Source organism: Xiphias gladius, chromosome 21, assembly GCF_016859285.1.
Source record: "Xiphias gladius isolate SHS-SW01 ecotype Sanya breed wild chromosome 21, ASM1685928v1, whole genome shotgun sequence".
NCBI classification, from domain to species: domain Eukaryota; kingdom Metazoa; phylum Chordata; class Actinopteri; order Istiophoriformes; family Xiphiidae; genus Xiphias; species Xiphias gladius.
The window spans coordinates 30,529,121-30,547,584 of NC_053420.1; the positions used below are offsets into that span (position 1 = coordinate 30,529,121).

Genomic DNA, 18,464 nt, shown 5'->3' on the forward strand with positions numbered 1-18,464 from the left:
AGCAATTGCCCCGTGTGCAACCCTCCACTGTAGGTCTGCTGTCAGCTTTTCAACCGGCAGCTTCTACAGGGACCACCAGATGCCTTTCGGGGAAACGTCTGAAAAACGTCAAAAAAGTCAGTCTACCTCAACTCCTTCACCCCTGTCATAGAGCGCAGGTTCAGAACCTTAACAAAGTTTTGGTAAACTGCTTTTTCCCCCTCAGCCTGATACTTGTCCATTCGGGGGTTGCGAACGACAGCAGCTGACTTCCAGCTTCCCCCAAACCTAGGGTGATAGATAGAGAGGGGAAACTGTACTCGCACCCTGCACTCCACAGGTTGCACAGAGTACGGTTTCCTGCAAATGCTCTCAGGGATTGTGGTAGGGCAGCACAGACTTCCTTCACCGCTTTGTTAATCAGCCTGAGTTGTTGTTGCTCTTCTCTCCCAGAGTGTTCACAGATGTTGCCGTCACTTTCATCAGATGGTCAGTTTGGTGCAGCAAGCCTCTTTGAGACTGACTCTCAGACTGGCAGACTGCAGTGTATGAGTCTTTATGAGGTTGATGAAAAACAAAGGTTCCTCAAACAACCACATGCCGGGAGTCTCATTTGTGTCACATGTAATTCTTAAAAATCTGCCATACCTGCAGTACAGAGCTGTAAAAAGGTGTTAGTCCAGTAGGGTCCACAGTCTCCAGTTGTAAGATGAACAGCTGTTTATCGTAGCCCAATTGCCCTGCTCTCCTCAGCAGCATATGGGTTGTATCGAACCAGCTTGGGAGACAACTGTACAGCGGTCCTTGCGCAGTTCAAAGTTTAAATTAGGGAATTTTGGACTGAATGTTGATCAGTCCTTGCCCCTCTTCAGCCACAGGCAGGTAGAGGGCTGCTGCCTTAACCCAGTGGTGGCCAGACCAGTAGAAGTCCAGGATGGCTCTCTTAATGTCCTCTATTGGGCCTCCTGGTGGTCAGAGCAATGTGTCTGATCCAAAGAGTCGAGGCGACCAGGTTATAGACAACCAGAACTCTTCCCTTATATGACAAATGGGGTAGCAACCATTTCCATTTAGACGACCGAGCACACACTTTCTCCTTAGCTCCCTCTCAGTTCTTTCTTTGAATGCCCTCAGTGCCCAGAAATACTCCCAGCACTTTCAGCCCCTCCTTCCACCACTCAAGTCCTCCAGGCAGACTGGGCACTGCTTGATTCCTCCACTGTCCCACCAACAAAGCTTCACTCTTAACCCAGTTCACCCATGAAGATGAAGCCTTTTCATACAGAGACAGGGTATTCTGCAAACATTGAACATTGAAGAAGTCAGACGATCCAAGCAGTGAGAGACCACTGATCCGACCTCTCAACCTGCAAAGCAAGAGCTCACTAGCTAAGCTATATAGTTTGACCTGAAATAGAACAACCCTGTCTTATCCTTCGCTGTACAGGGATTAGACGACTCAGCCCATCCCCCATCTTCACCGTACATTTCCATGACGGATGTGTAAGACTAAGAACCAGGTTTTTCGAATGAGTTATAACTGAGTTTAGGTTTAGAGTTGATTAATTGGCTTGAGTTGAAAAAAGGCTGCAATTGAGTTAGTATTAATATGACTGGGGGGAGTGGATTAATTTAGGCTAACATATTCATCATGACACAGCCAGGTTTCAGTGAGACTAAATAAATCAAAATTAGGCTCTAATATTAGATAGTTACTAATACGACTTTGGATGGCAGAGATCTAATGTTTAACACTCCAAGTTTAATTCTCCTGTTTTGTTGTACTTCTGCAGTGGTGGTCTTAATTTTATTCGGTTTCTGTGTACAACTCCTCTTCTGTTTATTTTTAAGTTAATTAATTTAGTGGGTCGGGGGGCAGACACAGTCTCTATGGGGGTTTGCGTGGGTGACTGCGATAATGGAAGCACAGAGAAGCGTGCAAGACTTTAACTCTGGCCCCTGGTCTTAGCATTGGGTTGTCATGGTTTAGGTCTGCTAATAAACTCAGTCAGATTTCTAGATATGAGAGCTGCTCCATCCAAAGTGGGATGTATGTCGTCTCTCCTAATCAGACCAGACCTTCCCAAGAAAGTCCAATTATCTACAAAGCTCACGTCATTTGCTGGACACCACCTCGCCAGCCAGCGGTTGAATGATGACATGCGGCTATACATGTCATCGCTGGTCAGATTAGGCAGGGGCCCAGAGAAAAATACGGAGTCCGAAATTGTCTTTGCATATGTATACACCAACGTTAACTTCATGTTTTTCCAGTCAAAGCTGCCAATAACAAGAGTTGGTTTCTCAGCGGGTGTGTTGCTTAGTGGGGGGTGTCTGTTTGAAACACGAACTGGTTGATGGTGAAGCAAAGGCTTCTGTTCAGGGCTTCTTGTTACGGACAGTCACCTGGCCACCCTGGCTTCCCGGCTGCTCGGGAGCTGCTGCTGGGGGGGGAGTAGGAGCTATGCTGGGTCTGCTTGCACATGCTACTGGGGCCTAGCTAACCACAGTTACTAGGCTTAAATTGTGATGAGATATTTTTGGCTTCAGATGACAGAATATTATGCCCGTTGATGAAATCTGATTTTACCAACTTTGATTTTATTGTTAATGAATGAATGCTGACATTTAAGACATTTGCTCAGTATTGTTTACACCACATGAGTGACTAGGAGCACCAAACGTCCTTCGACTTTCCATTTAAAAATGTTTATCTCTGACCAGGTTTGTGCAACAGTTCATTTATCATCTTTACCAACAGAGAAATCAAATAAAGCAACAAACCAATGTATTTAAGATTTGTTGTCAGGAAGGAATTTGAAGTGAGTTTGTACAACAACATTATTTTAAAGGAAAACAACTGCGGTACATTTTAACTTATAGTGTAAGGTGTGTTCACCCAACAGCCATAGCAGTGCCCTGGTGCCCTAGACCCAGACCCCCAACTTGTTGTCTTGATTAAGCACATTTTCAAAAACTGTAGGTTTGTTGTTTTTCTCATTGACAGAAACAGAAACAGCTGACCAGTCAGAGCTTTATGGATGGAACTAAGAATGGGGTCATCATCTTCCTACATTGCTTATAGCTGCCCAGCCACATCCAGTGTGAAAACACTGGTAACCAAAAAAGGCCACAAAAATGGCAACAAGCATGGATGAGATTTACACAGCCTCCATTTTGAATGAAAATGACAGTGCCAGGTCTGATACCTCAGTCTCTACCTATTGGTTAGGGCAAAACAAAACAAAAAAAATCACTTTTCCAAACAGAATTCTGCTGAATTCAACACGATGTAAGACTGAAGTGAAACAATATGGAAATTCAGCTGATTATCAGGCTAGATTAATAGTATCTTTGTATTAGAACATACCAAATGTCAACTCAGATAGCAAGATCCTTCATCTGGAGTGACGCCTGTGTCCACCTGATGAATCTACTGTAAGTCCAGTATTCCCTCTCTTTTAGCTCTGTTTTTGTTCTCTAAAAGCTCCTGAGGGAAATATCTGGCTCTTCAGCTGCTAAATGCTTCATTATGTTCACCAGCTGGTGTCTAACTGTGTCTGTCTTCTGTTTTTTAGTGAGCAGGGAGTGGAAAGTGGCTTTTTACAGCTTTTTCTCTGACAACAGCTGCTGCTGCTGCTAGAAGTAACGTTGATGACAGTGTGGTGACTGAAAACAGTAAAATTGAGGGGCATAAAACCAATACAATGAACTTAAAAACTCTTAAAATCTTCATCAAGCTGAGTCGGGTGGTATGTTTTACATTACGTTTAGTCATTTGATCAGTTTTCTGTATACAAATACTGACCAATGCAACTGTAAGGTGGGTCCTGCTTATGACTTGACCTTGATATCTTGTTTTGAAGAGGGGCCATTTGTCAATATCTAGGTTTAGGACCTTCACTTTTCCAGTGCTTACCTTGTGCACATTTCTGAATTAGTCTGTGTTTCACTAACTGGCCAGTAAGCAAAACTGGGGCCATTATACAGAAAAAGGATCACTTTTAGCAGATTAATCTGATCATGTTCATATGGGCTGTCCACATGACAAATGACACCCAGTAGTCTGCTTCACCTATGCAGCTTACATCAATCAACCACAAGATACTAGAAAAAGACCGGCATAAGAATCAGTTGCTGCTGTGTTTTTGCGAAAACTTGTAGTTAAGCTTAAACTGACAGTTTGATCTTTTCCCCTCATTTCACTTCTTGTTTTATCTTGCCTGCTGTATGTCTAATGTTTTCCACAGGGTTAGAAATATCTCGTCATGAAATGCTTCCTTTGTCTGTTATGAGTGAGTTGAACATACTGTATCCTTGCGGCAGTGGACAGCAGATTTTGTTCCAAAAAGCCAATGAACTATGAAGACCTTTCTTAGCATCTTTGACAGCAGTGAGACACTCAGCACATGTATGTTTTTTAGCCTGTACTTTGTCACCGATTATTATTGATTGATATGTATATTGGGAAACACTTACCAGTTGTCCAATCAGAAGCTCACAAACCAGCTTCAATTGTTTGACCAGCAGGGAGAATAAGTAGGATATCTTGAGGGATATATTCATTCTGTTAGTCCCGGCACACTATGTTAACAGAGGAAATCTCTTTCCCATATGTCTCTACACAAGTGCAAATGTAATCTGATAAACTGGTTTATCAGTCGCACTAACAGCTCTGATGTACAGTGGGTGATACTGCAGCTATGTCATTACTATCAAAAAGAATCAGTTCCCTGTTTTTGGACATGGAGGGCTTTGATGAAGGTCCACTAACCATCTTCCAATAAGACTTTGGTGTGTATTTAGTCAATGCATACATTGTTGATTTTAGCCAACCTTCAGGAAATATGTCATACAAATACCCGATTTTGGATTTCCTATTAGAGCTGCTCTGTATGCACGCAAGCACTGTCAGAACTAATAAAGCCATAGGATAAATAAAATGTGAATTCAAAGCACTTTTTCTCTGATGTAATAAAAGTCACATGCACACAGTAAATCAATCTGGAATCAACACATGGTCACTAGTTCTGTCAGTGCAGTGGAAATGGGTCACATCAAAAAGAAATTTCAATCCATCACAAGGAACTGTCCTTCAAAAGTTACAATTTCATCCCAGTGTTTTTGGCTATGGAGAACCTCTGAAACAATAAGGTCTCTCCACACAGAAATGATGTAACCTGACTGTGAAATATTGGAGCTTAGGTGACCTTGAAGGTCCCGAACACCCAGGCAGCTGTTTTAAGTTATAGCCTGTCATGGTGATCTATGTGAGGCTGCAACGGTCACTCTCTCCCTGAGTGGTAAATATCAGTAGTCAGTATCATTCATCATGCATTTATTGGTTGAAAAAAAACACTGTAAAGAGCTGTTGTGCAATGAAATACAGATTCAGAAGGTCTCCAGGGAGCACCACAGTGAAACTTTCTTAGAGGCTGGGTAATGGTAACTAACCAAGCAGACAGTTTTCTCAATGAAACTTAATAAAATCTAAATTGTTTTACAAGCATGTTTACAGACAAGCAGAAGTCTGTGGTTTTGATCAGGTTTTGAACTAACTGGCTTCAGATTTGTCTAAAATGGTGATTTTTGCTTTTACATTTAGTTTTTTTTTGTGTGGATTAAAACAGAGTTATAATGTGTTAATTACTTGGCTTTTACAGTTGCTGATGGGTAGAGCTAGGCTAGCTGTTTATCCCTGTTACCAGTCTTTATGCTACGCTAAGCTAAGCAGCTGCTGGCTGTAGTGTTATATTTAATGGATAGACAAGAGAGTGGCATCAATCTTCTCATTCAACACAGTGTCTACACAGCCCACATTCCAAAAGTGGCATGTTAGCAGAACAGCACCTTCAGTTTTTCCAGAACTCCACCAGCCATAAAGCTTAATTCAAAGTCAGGAAGCTTAGAAAATATTTTTCAATATTTAAAGTGAGCTAATGAATTAGTTTTTACTTCTTAAGCATTTCAACATTCCTTCAAATGATGCTATGCTTAGGTCAATGGGGATATTTAATGATGTGAATTGTAAGATGAGCAACATTGGGAAAAGTCTATTGTTTTGTTTTTCTTATTTTTTGTTTTTTGAACATACTGAGGGAACCACATCAAAATTGTGTATTTTAATGCAGGTTGTTTTACTGTTGAGGTTTATTTCAAGAGCTACAAATATTTCTTCATATAATTGAATAGGATAATGCAACAAAGGTGCCTAAAAAGTTTTTACAATACAAATTGTAGTGGTTGTATTTTTTGTAGTTGTTAGTTCTGCCAGTTCCAGAAGTTAAGTTGTGTCTCCTCTATTTGAGCAGTTCGCTCTGAGCAACCACTATCTGTAAAGCCACATCACAAGTATAGCTAAAAATCTTTAAAAAAAAAAAAGTAAAAAAAAAAGAATTCCAGTGAGGGGACAAATGATTTTCATAAGTTTTAGTACTGGCTGAACCTATTTTCCCACAAGATCACAGCTCTGTGATAAATGTTTTGTAAAATAATAAATGCTTTGCTTCCATCTGTTCATGCAAGTGAAGACTATTTCTGTTTGTTATGTTCTTCTCAACATGTGGTGGAGTTAATTTTTCATTTAAAAAAAAAAAGTGGTTTATGCTTCGCCTAAACTTATAAAACAGAAGACTAGAGTCATTTCTCACAACTGAACACTTTATTTTTCTTGTTACATTCATAAACAGGCTAAACACTGATATGGTCTTTTAAATTCACCTAAGAAGATCATTACGAAGCCTTCAGTAACTTCTGTTGCTTTGACAGACAGAAGTTGGAGACAGAAGAGCCTACGCAAATGCTATATTGGAGGCATCTCAACATTGTCTGTGTCCAGCATGTATTGTTGTTGCTAAGCTCTGTCTCTGACTGTCAGCAGTTTGTTGATCACAAACGAAAGCCTGTGCGGTGAGCAGTGGTGCAATACAATTTAAGGAGAAAAAAAAAAAAGACTTTCCAAGGAAAAAGGTTTTGTAAACTCTACCTCTTGGAAAACACATAAAAAGCAAAACAGAGTGAATTATTTTGATCTCTTTCACTTGAAGCTATTTCACTTAAAATATCAACTTGTCACTTGTGAGAGAGTCAGCAGTAAATATGCAGTGATATTTGATACATGGCTGGCAGAGATATGATCTGTGGCTCTGTGCTCATTCCAGTTGAAATACCAGTGGTGTAAACATTTGCTAAACCTCTCCCAGCCCTGGGTTGTCCACAATTCCTTATTTCACCCACCACACTTCTCTTCAGTGCCTGCACAGCCCTTTGCATTCGTCTTTAGGGGATGATCACACACCGGCATCAACATGTGATCTGTACTTGTTAAAAGGAGGGGTTAAAAGGGTCATCTTGATTATCTGCGCATTGTGATTTCAATATTCTTTGCTAACTGTAGAGAAGCTTGTTAGCACTAATACCAGCTCAGCTTCCGCTGTCATGTGACGTCGTTCTTGAATATGGTAGTGGTTCCTGGTTACTCCCCTTGACGGATGCTGATGTTTTCCTTTACAGGGGGCTCGTCTATAGCATTTTGATGGGAAGCTTGAGATAGCAGAAATAGACATTGTTAGGTGACTGTCAACCTAATAGGCTGACTTTTTTCATAAGAATGTGAACAAACTGTACAATTTGCATTGCCACTTGGCTGGCATCTGATCACAATGCCAGCTAGTGTTATGTGTGCATTTACAGCTACATTAACATGTCCTCTACTTTGAACAGATAAAAGACATCCAGATACAGACTGCATGTGAATACAAGCTAGAAATGGTGGCTTAATGTGCTTAGCAAGTGACCTGCAAAATACTTACACACGCACAAGATATAGTATATCATTATTTCGGACATTTCAGGTATGCAGACTTTCAGTTTGCCCCCAACTTAAGTGGTTTAGACAATCTGGATAAACTCTTGGCATATTTAAACCTGTCTGATTGTATGACTGCTCATGTTTCTTGACCCCTTGGACTTTACTGTTGAAAATTTAAAGAGTTCCCAGATGTTAGTGATTAATTTGCTGAGCATGGTATCATAATTCATAGAAAATGATGAGAGAAACTGTTAAACAGAATTAGCCTTTCAGAGAAGTACATCCAGCCCTATATCTATTAATGTGTGGGCACAATAATATTGAAAATGACTGAGACACTACTATCCTCCTAATGGTGTATCTCAGCCAAACTCCCTCATTAAGCAACACGAGAATCAGGATATAGCTTTCTATCACCAGGTTTAATGCAGACTCTTGTAGAACGTGTTAATAGTAAAGGAGTGAAACTGGAACAACAGAAACATTCAAGAGTTACCTACAAATAGTAAATGTATAGATATATGTTTGCTATACAATACATATAGAGTTACACAAACAGTGCTCAAAATATACTAAATGTAAACTATATGCCACTTAGGCATGATGTACTGAACATGTCATATACAGTAGTATGAACATCTATCAGCCAGTAATGAGCATTTATCTAATACAAACATTAAAACATCCCATTGAAGACAAATATTCTTCAACACTGAAAGATCACCTTACAAACAATAAAAAATACTTACGGGCAATGCTTACAATGGGCCAAACCAAAGGATTACAACAAGCTGTTAGAACACCATGTTGATCTGCTGAGATCGCCCTTGCAACTGAAACATATTGTACGGTCCAACTGCCTGTTTCCTGTTCATACTGCTGCAACAACGCATTTAATCGAATGGCGGTGCCAAAGCAACCCAAACACCCACTAACTGCAGGTGAAACCATTGTGTAGCTAACTAAACCATGTGACAACACTAACGTTACCTTGCTAATATTTGGCGCATTTACAGGGAAGAGTAAAAGAGGACATATGGAGCATGGCCGACATATCTGACTTGAAATTTGATAAATGCCGTTTAATACTAGCACTTACTACACACTTTCGGGCACTTCTTTACCTGATCTCTTTGCACTTTGTCTTTTGAATAGACCTTGCAGTTAACACTTAGCATAGTAGGGTCTCCTACTGTTCTGAAGCTTTTGTGCTGTCCCTCACTGGCGAATGGCTTTGAATAAAAGCGTAAGCCAATGAGTAGATGTAAATGTAATGTAATTTCTCAAGATATGCTGCAACCGAAATTAAATGAAATTCTCATTTGACTCTCAAAATAGACAAACAAGAGACTGTACGTGACAAAGGAATTTAAAGACAAAAAAGAGCGTTAAGGAGTTAAGATCACACAGAGTTAAGATCCGTATAAACAGAATTAAGCCAGAGACTGAAGGAAGTAAGAGAACACTACAGGGTAAGATGGCAGTGCGCACAGACGCAGTGGCTTGACGCTGTCCTTCTCTGTGCTTTTTATGGGTGTTTTTGTTTATATGTTGATCACAAACATTAATTTTAGTTCTGCAAAAATCCCACCTAAAGCCCTCAAGACCTTCTGATCATACTCATAGTCTGATCAGTCCTATGCCTCGCTAGCACAGGAAATTGTTTCTTTGCTCGCTATGAAGTAAAAGCAACGGAGACAGACATGACACCTCCCCCAGCCTCCAACAGCTCCATTCTCACTGTGCAGAGGCATGATGTGAGGCATCTGCTCAGAGCGGTGAACCTGAGGAAAGCTGCAAGCCCTGATGGTGTGACAGAGAGGGTCCTGAGGGAATGTGCAGACAAGCTCTCTGAGATCCTCAAAAAGATCTTTCACCTGTCCCTGACTAAATCCATCAGTCCACCTTGCCTGAAGACTGCCACAATCATTCCCCTGCCGAAAAACTTCAACGACTACCGTCTGGTTGCACTTACAACGGTTACCGTGAAGTGCTTTGAGAGGCTGGTCCTGCAGTACATTAGCCCGCCTTCCACCCACCTTTGCTCCACACCAGTGTGCCTACAGTGCGAATAGGTCTATAGAAGGTGCCTTCGCCGCTGCTCTTCACGCTGCAATGACCCACCGTGAACACCAGGGGAACCATGTGAGGATTCTTTTTGTAGACTTCAGCTCTGCTTTTAAGACCGTCATCCTGGGCAGACTGGTCACTAAATTTACTAACTTAGGAATTTCCCAACCCACCTGCCACTGGATCAAGGACTTTTTGACTAACCGCCCCCAGACTATTAGACTGGGTCCCACTTCTCATTCACCCTTACACTCAGCAGCAGCACCCCACAAGGCTGTGTTTTGAACCCCCTTCTCTCCGCTCTCTAAACTCATGACTATGCCCCCACCCATCCCAACAACACCATTATCAAGTCTGGGGATGATAAAACTGGTTAAACTTATATCAGGAGGAGATGAGACAGCCTACAGGGATGAAATCCAAAGACTGGCAGTGTAATGTTCAGAGAATAATCTCATCCTCAGCCCCTCATAAAAAAACCAAGAACTCATAATAGACTTCCAGAAGAATAGTTCATAGCCCGATCCATTACACACTGATGTGGACTGTGTGGAAAAGGTCCCTCTTTTCAGGTTCCTTGGTAGTCAAGTAGTCAAGCAGTAGTCAAGAAGGCACAGCAGTGACTATACCTCCTGAGGATCGTCAGGAAAAACAACATGCAGGAGAGGCTGCTTGTGTCCTGCTACGGCTGGTCCATCGAGAGTGTGTTGATGTATTCTATCTCTGCATGGTACGCTAGCTGCTCGGCAGCGGACAGGAGTGCCCTTCATGTGGTCATCAGTACCACCCAGAAGATCGTCGCATGCTCAATGGCTCCTTTGGAGGACTTATTCAGCTCTATACTATTTGTACATAGGACCACTGTAACACAGCAAACGTGCAATTTCCTCAAGTACAATATCTCAGCTGCTTTTTTATTGTATCGTATTATTGTATGTCTTATTTTTTTGTGTGTTAATGTGTTTTATGTGTAAATATATACATTTCATATTTTATTTATATATTTTGCACTTTAAATTAGTTTAGTTTAAACTAGTTTTTTTAAATTCCTGTTTGTGATGTGTGAATTCACCGTCTGGATTGCCACTCAATTTCGTTGTACAATAGTACAAATGTGTGCAGTGACAATAAAGGAATTTATTCTATTCAACAGCTGAAAGAGAACTGTGTTCAAAAATTGATATTGTAAAACCCAAGAAAAAAAGCCCTTTACACAAAAGATAAAGTTGCTAAAGCACGCAAATTGAATGCATTCAAGAAAGAGTCTAACACATGATTTTGTCAGATGATATAAAATTAAGATTAATTGTAAAATGTAAGATTACTTTAGACTCTGTGCGGAACGTATTAAAAATTATTAATGTTAATTAGGCCAATGGGTCACTTCAGTCAGCACTAAAATATCTCAGCATATGTTGAATAGATTGACACAGACCTTTATGGTCCCCATAAGATGATTCTTAATGACTTTGGTGATCCTCTGACTTTTCCTTTAGCATCACTGTGAGGTCAAAATTTCAATGTGTCCAATACTTGCTTTATGACCAAATGCCAGCAATACTGACATTTCTTTCAGCTTCAGGTTATTCAGGTTACTTCCTTAGGTGTATTTGGTGCTATTTAGTGCTATTTAGCCAATGCTAAATAGCATTGCTCCTGAGAGCCTCCACTGAGAGCCTCCGGACCACCTGCATCAATGTCTGGTATGGGAACTGCAAAGTGTCTGACTGTAAGACCTGACAATGAACACCACGCACAGTGGAGAAGATCGTCACAGCTTCTCTCATATGCTTCACTGCTTCTCTTGCTATTTGCCATTAAATCAAAGCACTACTATTTTGGCTATAGATTGTTTTGTTTTATTATGTTAAACATCATAGTTTGAGAAAACCCTATATCCTTTTTTTCTGCTTTGTCCAGGCTCAGCATCTGTGCTTGCTGCTCCTCCTGTGCTTGCACCTGGCGTTGGGTGGCGTCCCTGGTCCATGCCGACATTCAGTAACACAGGATCACCTTTTGAGCCTTAATCGCCTGGTGAGACTTCTTCCAAACAACATAATCTGTTGAGACTGCAGATAGGGAGGAATCATGATGCCTGTGTACGCATTGTACTGCATGTATTATATGGAGTGCCTCAGACAGCGGCAGAGTAGAAAATGAAGACAAACCTGATGATGGTTTTTCAAATGTTTTCAAAGCACATTACCTTATTAAGCCATTGCTGCATCTAATACCAAATATTGCTTGTATTGTTGCCTCTGGTGAAGCTCAGGTTTTTTTTGTGGAAGCTTACTCTGTCCCCTACAGATGTGTACAATAAATTTGTAAATTAAACAAAAGAACAAATTGTGAAGCCATACAAACAACTGTTCAAATAAAGGGAACTGGGCAGGAACCATTAAAAAAAAATCTTTTCATAGTTGCCAAATTCTTTCCCCTTCAAAATAAATGTTGTCTTCAAAATTAGCACTCTTTGGTAATACAAGTGCTTTCCCACAAATTTCAGAATTTCATAACATTACTATAAAGAGCCTGTGATTTAATCACACTCTACTCTTAAATAGCACTATAGCTTGTAACCTTTAGTGTACTTAAACTTGAACAGCTGTAAAAATAGATTCATAGAGCAAATTTACTCAGAAACAAAAATATCTCTCAGTTATCACTCAGTTCACTTACAGTCCATGTTACTACAGCATATCCATATCTCACACAATAGTCCATAACATTCCATATCAAACCTCTAAATCTCTCAGTAGTGTTCTAGGGGTGCAAGAGTACGATATACCAGTTGTGGCGTTGGTCAGGGCACACTATATTGTCCATATGCTGGTGCCTGTACATTTACAGACAGTGGGTGAAGCCCTACTACATGATTAAAAGGCTAACTTAATGACGCATATGTCAATGTCTCTTTAGAACATCTCTCTCACTGGGACCTCTGTCTCCTGACCACTGAGTGGGTCTGCAGACTGAACAGTTTGTTACCTCTTGAGTGTCGTTTCTAGTAGTGCTATTGTCCATAAGCCTTTGCACTGGAGTCTTCATTCTGAACTCCTCTACTTCAGCACTCTGCTCAGGCTGATATACTGTTTCAGGAGTAAACACACTGCTCACCTAACCTGTGTGTGATGGTCAAGAACAATCTTGGTTTATAAATCAGTGCCCTTGTTAACAGGTTAGAGCAGCGACACAGCCTGTTAAGAGGTGCGTCTGAGCCTCGCTGCAGTGGCGCGTCATCTACAGTTAAGGCGTCTCACCTATTTCTCACGTGATGCGTGTGCTGAGAAGCACCTCAGCAAAAATAGACAAAAAGAAAAGATCTGTTGATCGTCATATTGACCATACCAGCAACATTACATAAAACTGAAATCTTTCATTATAGTTTTTAATGTCTAGGCTATATTTGAATATCCATAACCATTTTAAAAACTATTGTACAACTCTTCACTCTTCAGACTGCTCATCAGCGACGGATGATTATTATTATCGATGGATATTATCAAAGGCAAACTCAGTGTAGAAAGATAGGGCTGGCAGTAGCAGCACTGGTGGTGTGGACGCACATACATGTGTGTGCCAGAGCAGTTAAGAGAGGTTGCCTTTTCAATTTTCAAGGTCCCCCCACGCTCTGACATACTCCTGTCACCTGGGGAATGTACTGAACTTTACCTCTTTTGATTATACTATGTTTTTCCTGTTGTTGTAGTCCTTTGGATGGTTTTGGATGCAATGTCTCTCAATGTTTTTCATTTGTCATTTCTATTTTTGAGTATATTCCTGATGTGAGATACAGTACATCCTTCCTCATCCTTTATCCCAAAGTTCAAATCAATTGGCAGACTGGGTTTTCTACTAAAAAGCAAATAGAAAAGAGAGTAACCTGTAGCTTCACTGGTTGTACAGTTATAAGCATGTGCAACATATAACACATTCACATATGGTAGGGCCCAAAGTCTGAGACCACTTTCCTATTAATTTGAATGGAAAATTAAATTTTTCTCATCATGCAAGTCCCCAGCATTGATAGCAAAGTGTGATTAAATCTTTCTGCCGGGTTCCCCGGTGGGTCGTAAGGAGTTGTTTTTGAGTTTGCAATGCCTGTGTATTTCTGCACCTGTCTGAAAAACTGGTTCTAAAATTCTTTGCTTTGATCATGGTGCATTTGAGCAGGAAAGCCAAATTTCAAGGTAAATCGTTAAAAAGTTTCTCTGCTGCAGTTTTGCCTGATTTGGTACATGTTAGATAGGTTTGGGCAAACTTAGTGAAGCTGTCGCTAATCACTAACAAATACTCCTACCTGCCCCTGCTTTTTTCAAGGTTAAGATTATAAGTTAAGGTTAAGTCTATAGAAACAATTTCAAATGCATTCCAGGCCTGTGTCTAGCAAGGTGTGAAACTGGTTCTACCTCCAGGTTACCCACTTCACAGCAAAGGTACTTATACACCAGTTCTTTATACTGCTTGAAATTGTGCCTGCAAAAAACTACTTTGTTACTTTTATGTCTGGGTCATTATCTGCAGCCCTCACACAAACCTCTTCGGATGCATTTGAAGAGGTGGTTTTGCAGATGAAGCCCTTGTTCAACAAGTCCTGGATGTGGTTCTTTAATCATCATACAATGGTTGAGGTATCTCCTTATATGTTTTGGCTACTGGGACGTCATCAGTTAGCTTACTGTCTATTTTTAGGTTTTTGATGCAGCCCAATTTATCTTTATGCCTGACGAACACAGCTGTCTCCTCCCTGGAGAAATATGTCTTTTCCTAGCTCCTGTCAGTATTTGCGCTGCAGCATTCTGGATCAGCTGGAGAGTATTTAAAGATTTGTTGGGACAGCCTGATAATAAGGAATTACAATAATCCAGCCTAGAGGTAACAAAAGCATGGACTAGTTTTTCTGCATCTTTTTGAGGATGTGACTGATTTTTGCAATGTTACGTAGTTGAAAAAACGCAGTCCTTTAAGTTTGTTTTATGTGAGAGTTAAAGGACATATACTGATCAAAGATAACTGAGATTTCCTAACAGTGGCGATGGAGGCCAGGGCAAAGCCATCTAGAGTAAGTATATCGTTAGATAATGTGTTTCTGAGGTGTTGGGGGACAAGCAGAATAACTTCAGTTTTGTCTGAGTTTAAGAAAAGAAAGTTACTGGTCATCCAAGTCTTTATGTCCTGGGTACAATGGGGTATCATCTGCATAGCAATGGAAGTTTATAGAGTGTTTCTTAATAATATTGCCTAAAGGAAGTATATATAAGGTGAATAGAACTGGTCCAAGCATAACCTTGTGGAACTCCATGACTAACTTTTAAGTATATGGAGGATTTATTGTAACATGTACAAAATGAAATCGATCTGATAAATAGGATGTAAACCAGCTTAGAGTGGTTCCTTTAAAGCCAATTAAATGTTCCAGTGATGGTCAATAGTGCCAAATGCAGCACTAAGATCTAACAAGACGAGTACAAAGACAAGTCCTTTCTCTAATGCAATTAGAAGATCTTTTGTAACTTTCACCAGTGTTGCCTCTGTGCTATGATGCAATCTAAATCCTGACTGAAAATCCTCAAATAAACTATTATCATGTAAAAAGTCACACAACTGGTTGGTGACAGATTTCTCAAGGATCTTAGAGAGAGAGGGAAGGTTAGATATGGGTCTATAGTTGGCTAAAACATCTGGATCAAGAGTAGGCTTTTCAAGAAGAGGTTTACTTACAGCTACTTTAAATGACTGTGGTACATAGCCTGTTAATAAATTGATTATATATACTAAAGAGGTGCTAACTAAAGCGACTTAGTTGGGATGGGGTCTAAGAGACAGGTTAGTAATTCTGATGAAGACATTGTTGAAGTTAGTTTTTTCCCCCGGAATTACTATGGATTTGCACACAATCCTGATGGGGTAAGTAATATTCTCATTTGAACCTCCCTGAATTTTGCACTTCTGCCTTGCTTCTGTACATTATTTCAGGAAGAAGGGGCAGTGTATTTAACAGCTTTTTTGCCTAACTCTGTTATAACTCTGGGGACCAACATTTGTAGATTATTGTGAGCGTGCAGGCCATATTTGTTTTAACACATGTATTTACAAAGATAAGAAGGAACCAGCCAAAGGAGAGATTTATATATAAAAGCTAACCAAGGAGAAAGTCTGCGGACATTCAGAGATGGCCACTTAGCAGCAGCATACAGAGAACAGCGGTGTATGAGATTTCCACAGACAGTTATAAAAAAGTAGAGCATGATCGTTTACAGTCTCCAGCTTCTTTAGGCACTGGTCAGGTGCATTCATAAAGAGTAGATAGCAGTAATCTAATAAAGGTAAAAAAGTTGGCAAAATCAAGTGTTTCCCTGCCTGGAGGGAGAAAAAGGATTTATTCCTGAAAAAGATACTTAATCTAAGTCTCAGCTTGGAAACAGCGGTTTAAATGAATAATTTGAATGACAAGGTATTGACATAAGGCGTATTCAATTAAATTCAATTCAGTTCAATTTTATTTATATTGCGCCAAATCATAACAGAGGTTATCTCAGGGTACTTTTCAAATAGAGTAGGTTTAGAGCATACTCTATATTGTTATATTTACAGAAACCCTACATTCCCCCCTGAGCATGTACTTGGTGACATCGGCAAAGAAAAACTCCCTTTTAACAGGTAGAAACCTTGAACAGAACCCTGCTAAAGGTGGGTGACTGCCTGCCTCGACCGGCTAAAAAAAAAAAAAAAAACTTTTTATAGGTATCACACAAACTTAGAATCTGCCCACTCAAATATAATGGTGGACAGTAATGTGTATATATATATATAGATGCTCACTACCTAGAGACACCAACAGTTTTAAATACCCTCTGAATGACTCAGTGTATGTTTCTGTGTGTGCATTTGTATGTGTGGGTGAATTAACTTTGTTACATTTACTCCACAGATTGACAACCAGTTGGACCATGGCTGTTTTATAATCTATCCATTCACAGAACATCTGAATTTGGTGAGTAACTGCGGAGGGGCAGTTACACCAAGTCACATATATATGTCCATTGCTTTCCACAGTGCTCCAAACCTTGCCATCAAACATCCAAAAGCGCATTTAGTCGCCATTCTTGACTTGCACATAGACAAGCCAGAGTACTGTTCCTGTGGCTTCACTATGCTGTTAGTATATTCTTTCATCTTATAAACTTCAGTTTATTTATAGTGCAACATGACCAAAGAAGTCAATGCACAGTCTACAGATTTAATAAAAACCAACAGATACAAAATTGAATAATAATAGACACACAACTTAATTAGAATAAGCTTTATTGGCCAAGTATGTTTACAAGGATTTTGACTCCGGTTTCAGGTTTGAATTGAACTAAATAAAACAACAAACACAAGGTATAGGTACCCTACAAACACATAGGGATGGACATCAGGGCCGGCTTTAGGCATAGTCCACCTACCTGGTCATCTGGGGCACCACCAGCTGGAGGGGTGCCAAAGAGAGGAAGAAATATTTTGTAATTGCTCCTGACCGATTTTTAAGAGTTTGTCACTGACATATCCATATCATATATCCATATACCAAATATGGTTAAAGCTAGGATAATACACAATAAGGACCAGTGTGCTTGTAAAGATAATATGTGACAGCTGATTTTTTATTTTGTGCACATGCACCGACCGTGCATGCAGCTTGTTGCAGTTGCTCCTGCTCTTTCGTATTTCACAACTTTCTTCTCTTGTCATACTTATTTCGAGTTTTACTAGTAACTTATTTAATTCACCTTCTCTAAACATGCAGGTAGAGAGGGTTCTAGTCAGTTTTAATTTTCACTGTAGAATTACTTCTTTACTTCAGCCAGCTTTTTAAACGCTATCATTCAACTACACTGCCTTTGTGCCGCAACCGAACATTGTTAACACCAGGGATCAGCTGATAGTGCTGAAGCTGGCCAGCATGGTTACCAGAACAGCAGACCTCCCAACAGAATTCAGGAGGACAGACAGAGGATGCAGCGGAGGAACAAAGAGATGAGGGAAGAGAGCGGTTCCAGACAACAGAGACTGATGGACAAGAGGAGATATGAGCTCTATCTCCCTTCTATCATCATGGGAAACTTGAGATCACTGTACGGACAATGGATGTACGAGCTAGCCGCCCTAGTGAGGGATCAGAGGGACTTCCTGAGCTAAGTGTTCAGTGTTTCACAGACGCATGGCTACAGGAAGATACCCCAGATCTCATTGCGACCATTGACGGCTTCAGACGGTTTGGCCTAACAGGGGTCAATCTGAGAGCAGAAAGAAAAGAAGCGGGCTTGCCGCTTTTATTAACAACAGATGGTGCCACCCTGGTCTCATAACCAAAGGAACGTTTCTGCAGCCCAGACACTGAACCGCTAGCTGTGGGGCTACGTCCATACTAAATATCCAGGCACTTCTCACACGCATCTTGGTTGTTGTTTACATCCCCCTCCACTGATCTGGCAGCTGCGTGTGACGTCATCAACTCTGTTGCAGTGAGACTCTAGAATCTGCACCCCAGTGGTTTCTTCATGATCTGAGCACACTCCCCACTTTCACTCAGTTTGTGGACTGCACTATCAGAGGAGACCGG

The 18,464-nt window shown here is 40.5% G+C and overlaps 1 protein-coding gene across 7 annotated transcripts in view; it reads left to right on the forward strand.

Moving 5' to 3' along the window:
* LOC120806932 overlaps positions 1–18,464 on the forward strand; it is a 45,222-nt gene that overhangs the window by 1,795 nt on the left and 24,963 nt on the right. For 5 of the 7 annotated variants that reach the window (XR_005709762.1, XM_040158473.1, XM_040158474.1 and 2 more), the window contains exons 2-3: positions 11,780–11,893; positions 16,791–16,853. Coding sequence is in view for 6 of the 7 variants with exons in the window: in XM_040158473.1 (XP_040014407.1) it covers positions 11,780–11,893; positions 16,791–16,853 (177 nt within the window). In the remaining variant the exon portion in view is untranslated. The remainder of the gene's footprint in view (positions 1–11,779; positions 11,894–16,790; positions 16,854–18,464) is intronic. The other 2 variants (XM_040158475.1, XM_040158476.1) reach the window with 2 other exon arrangements.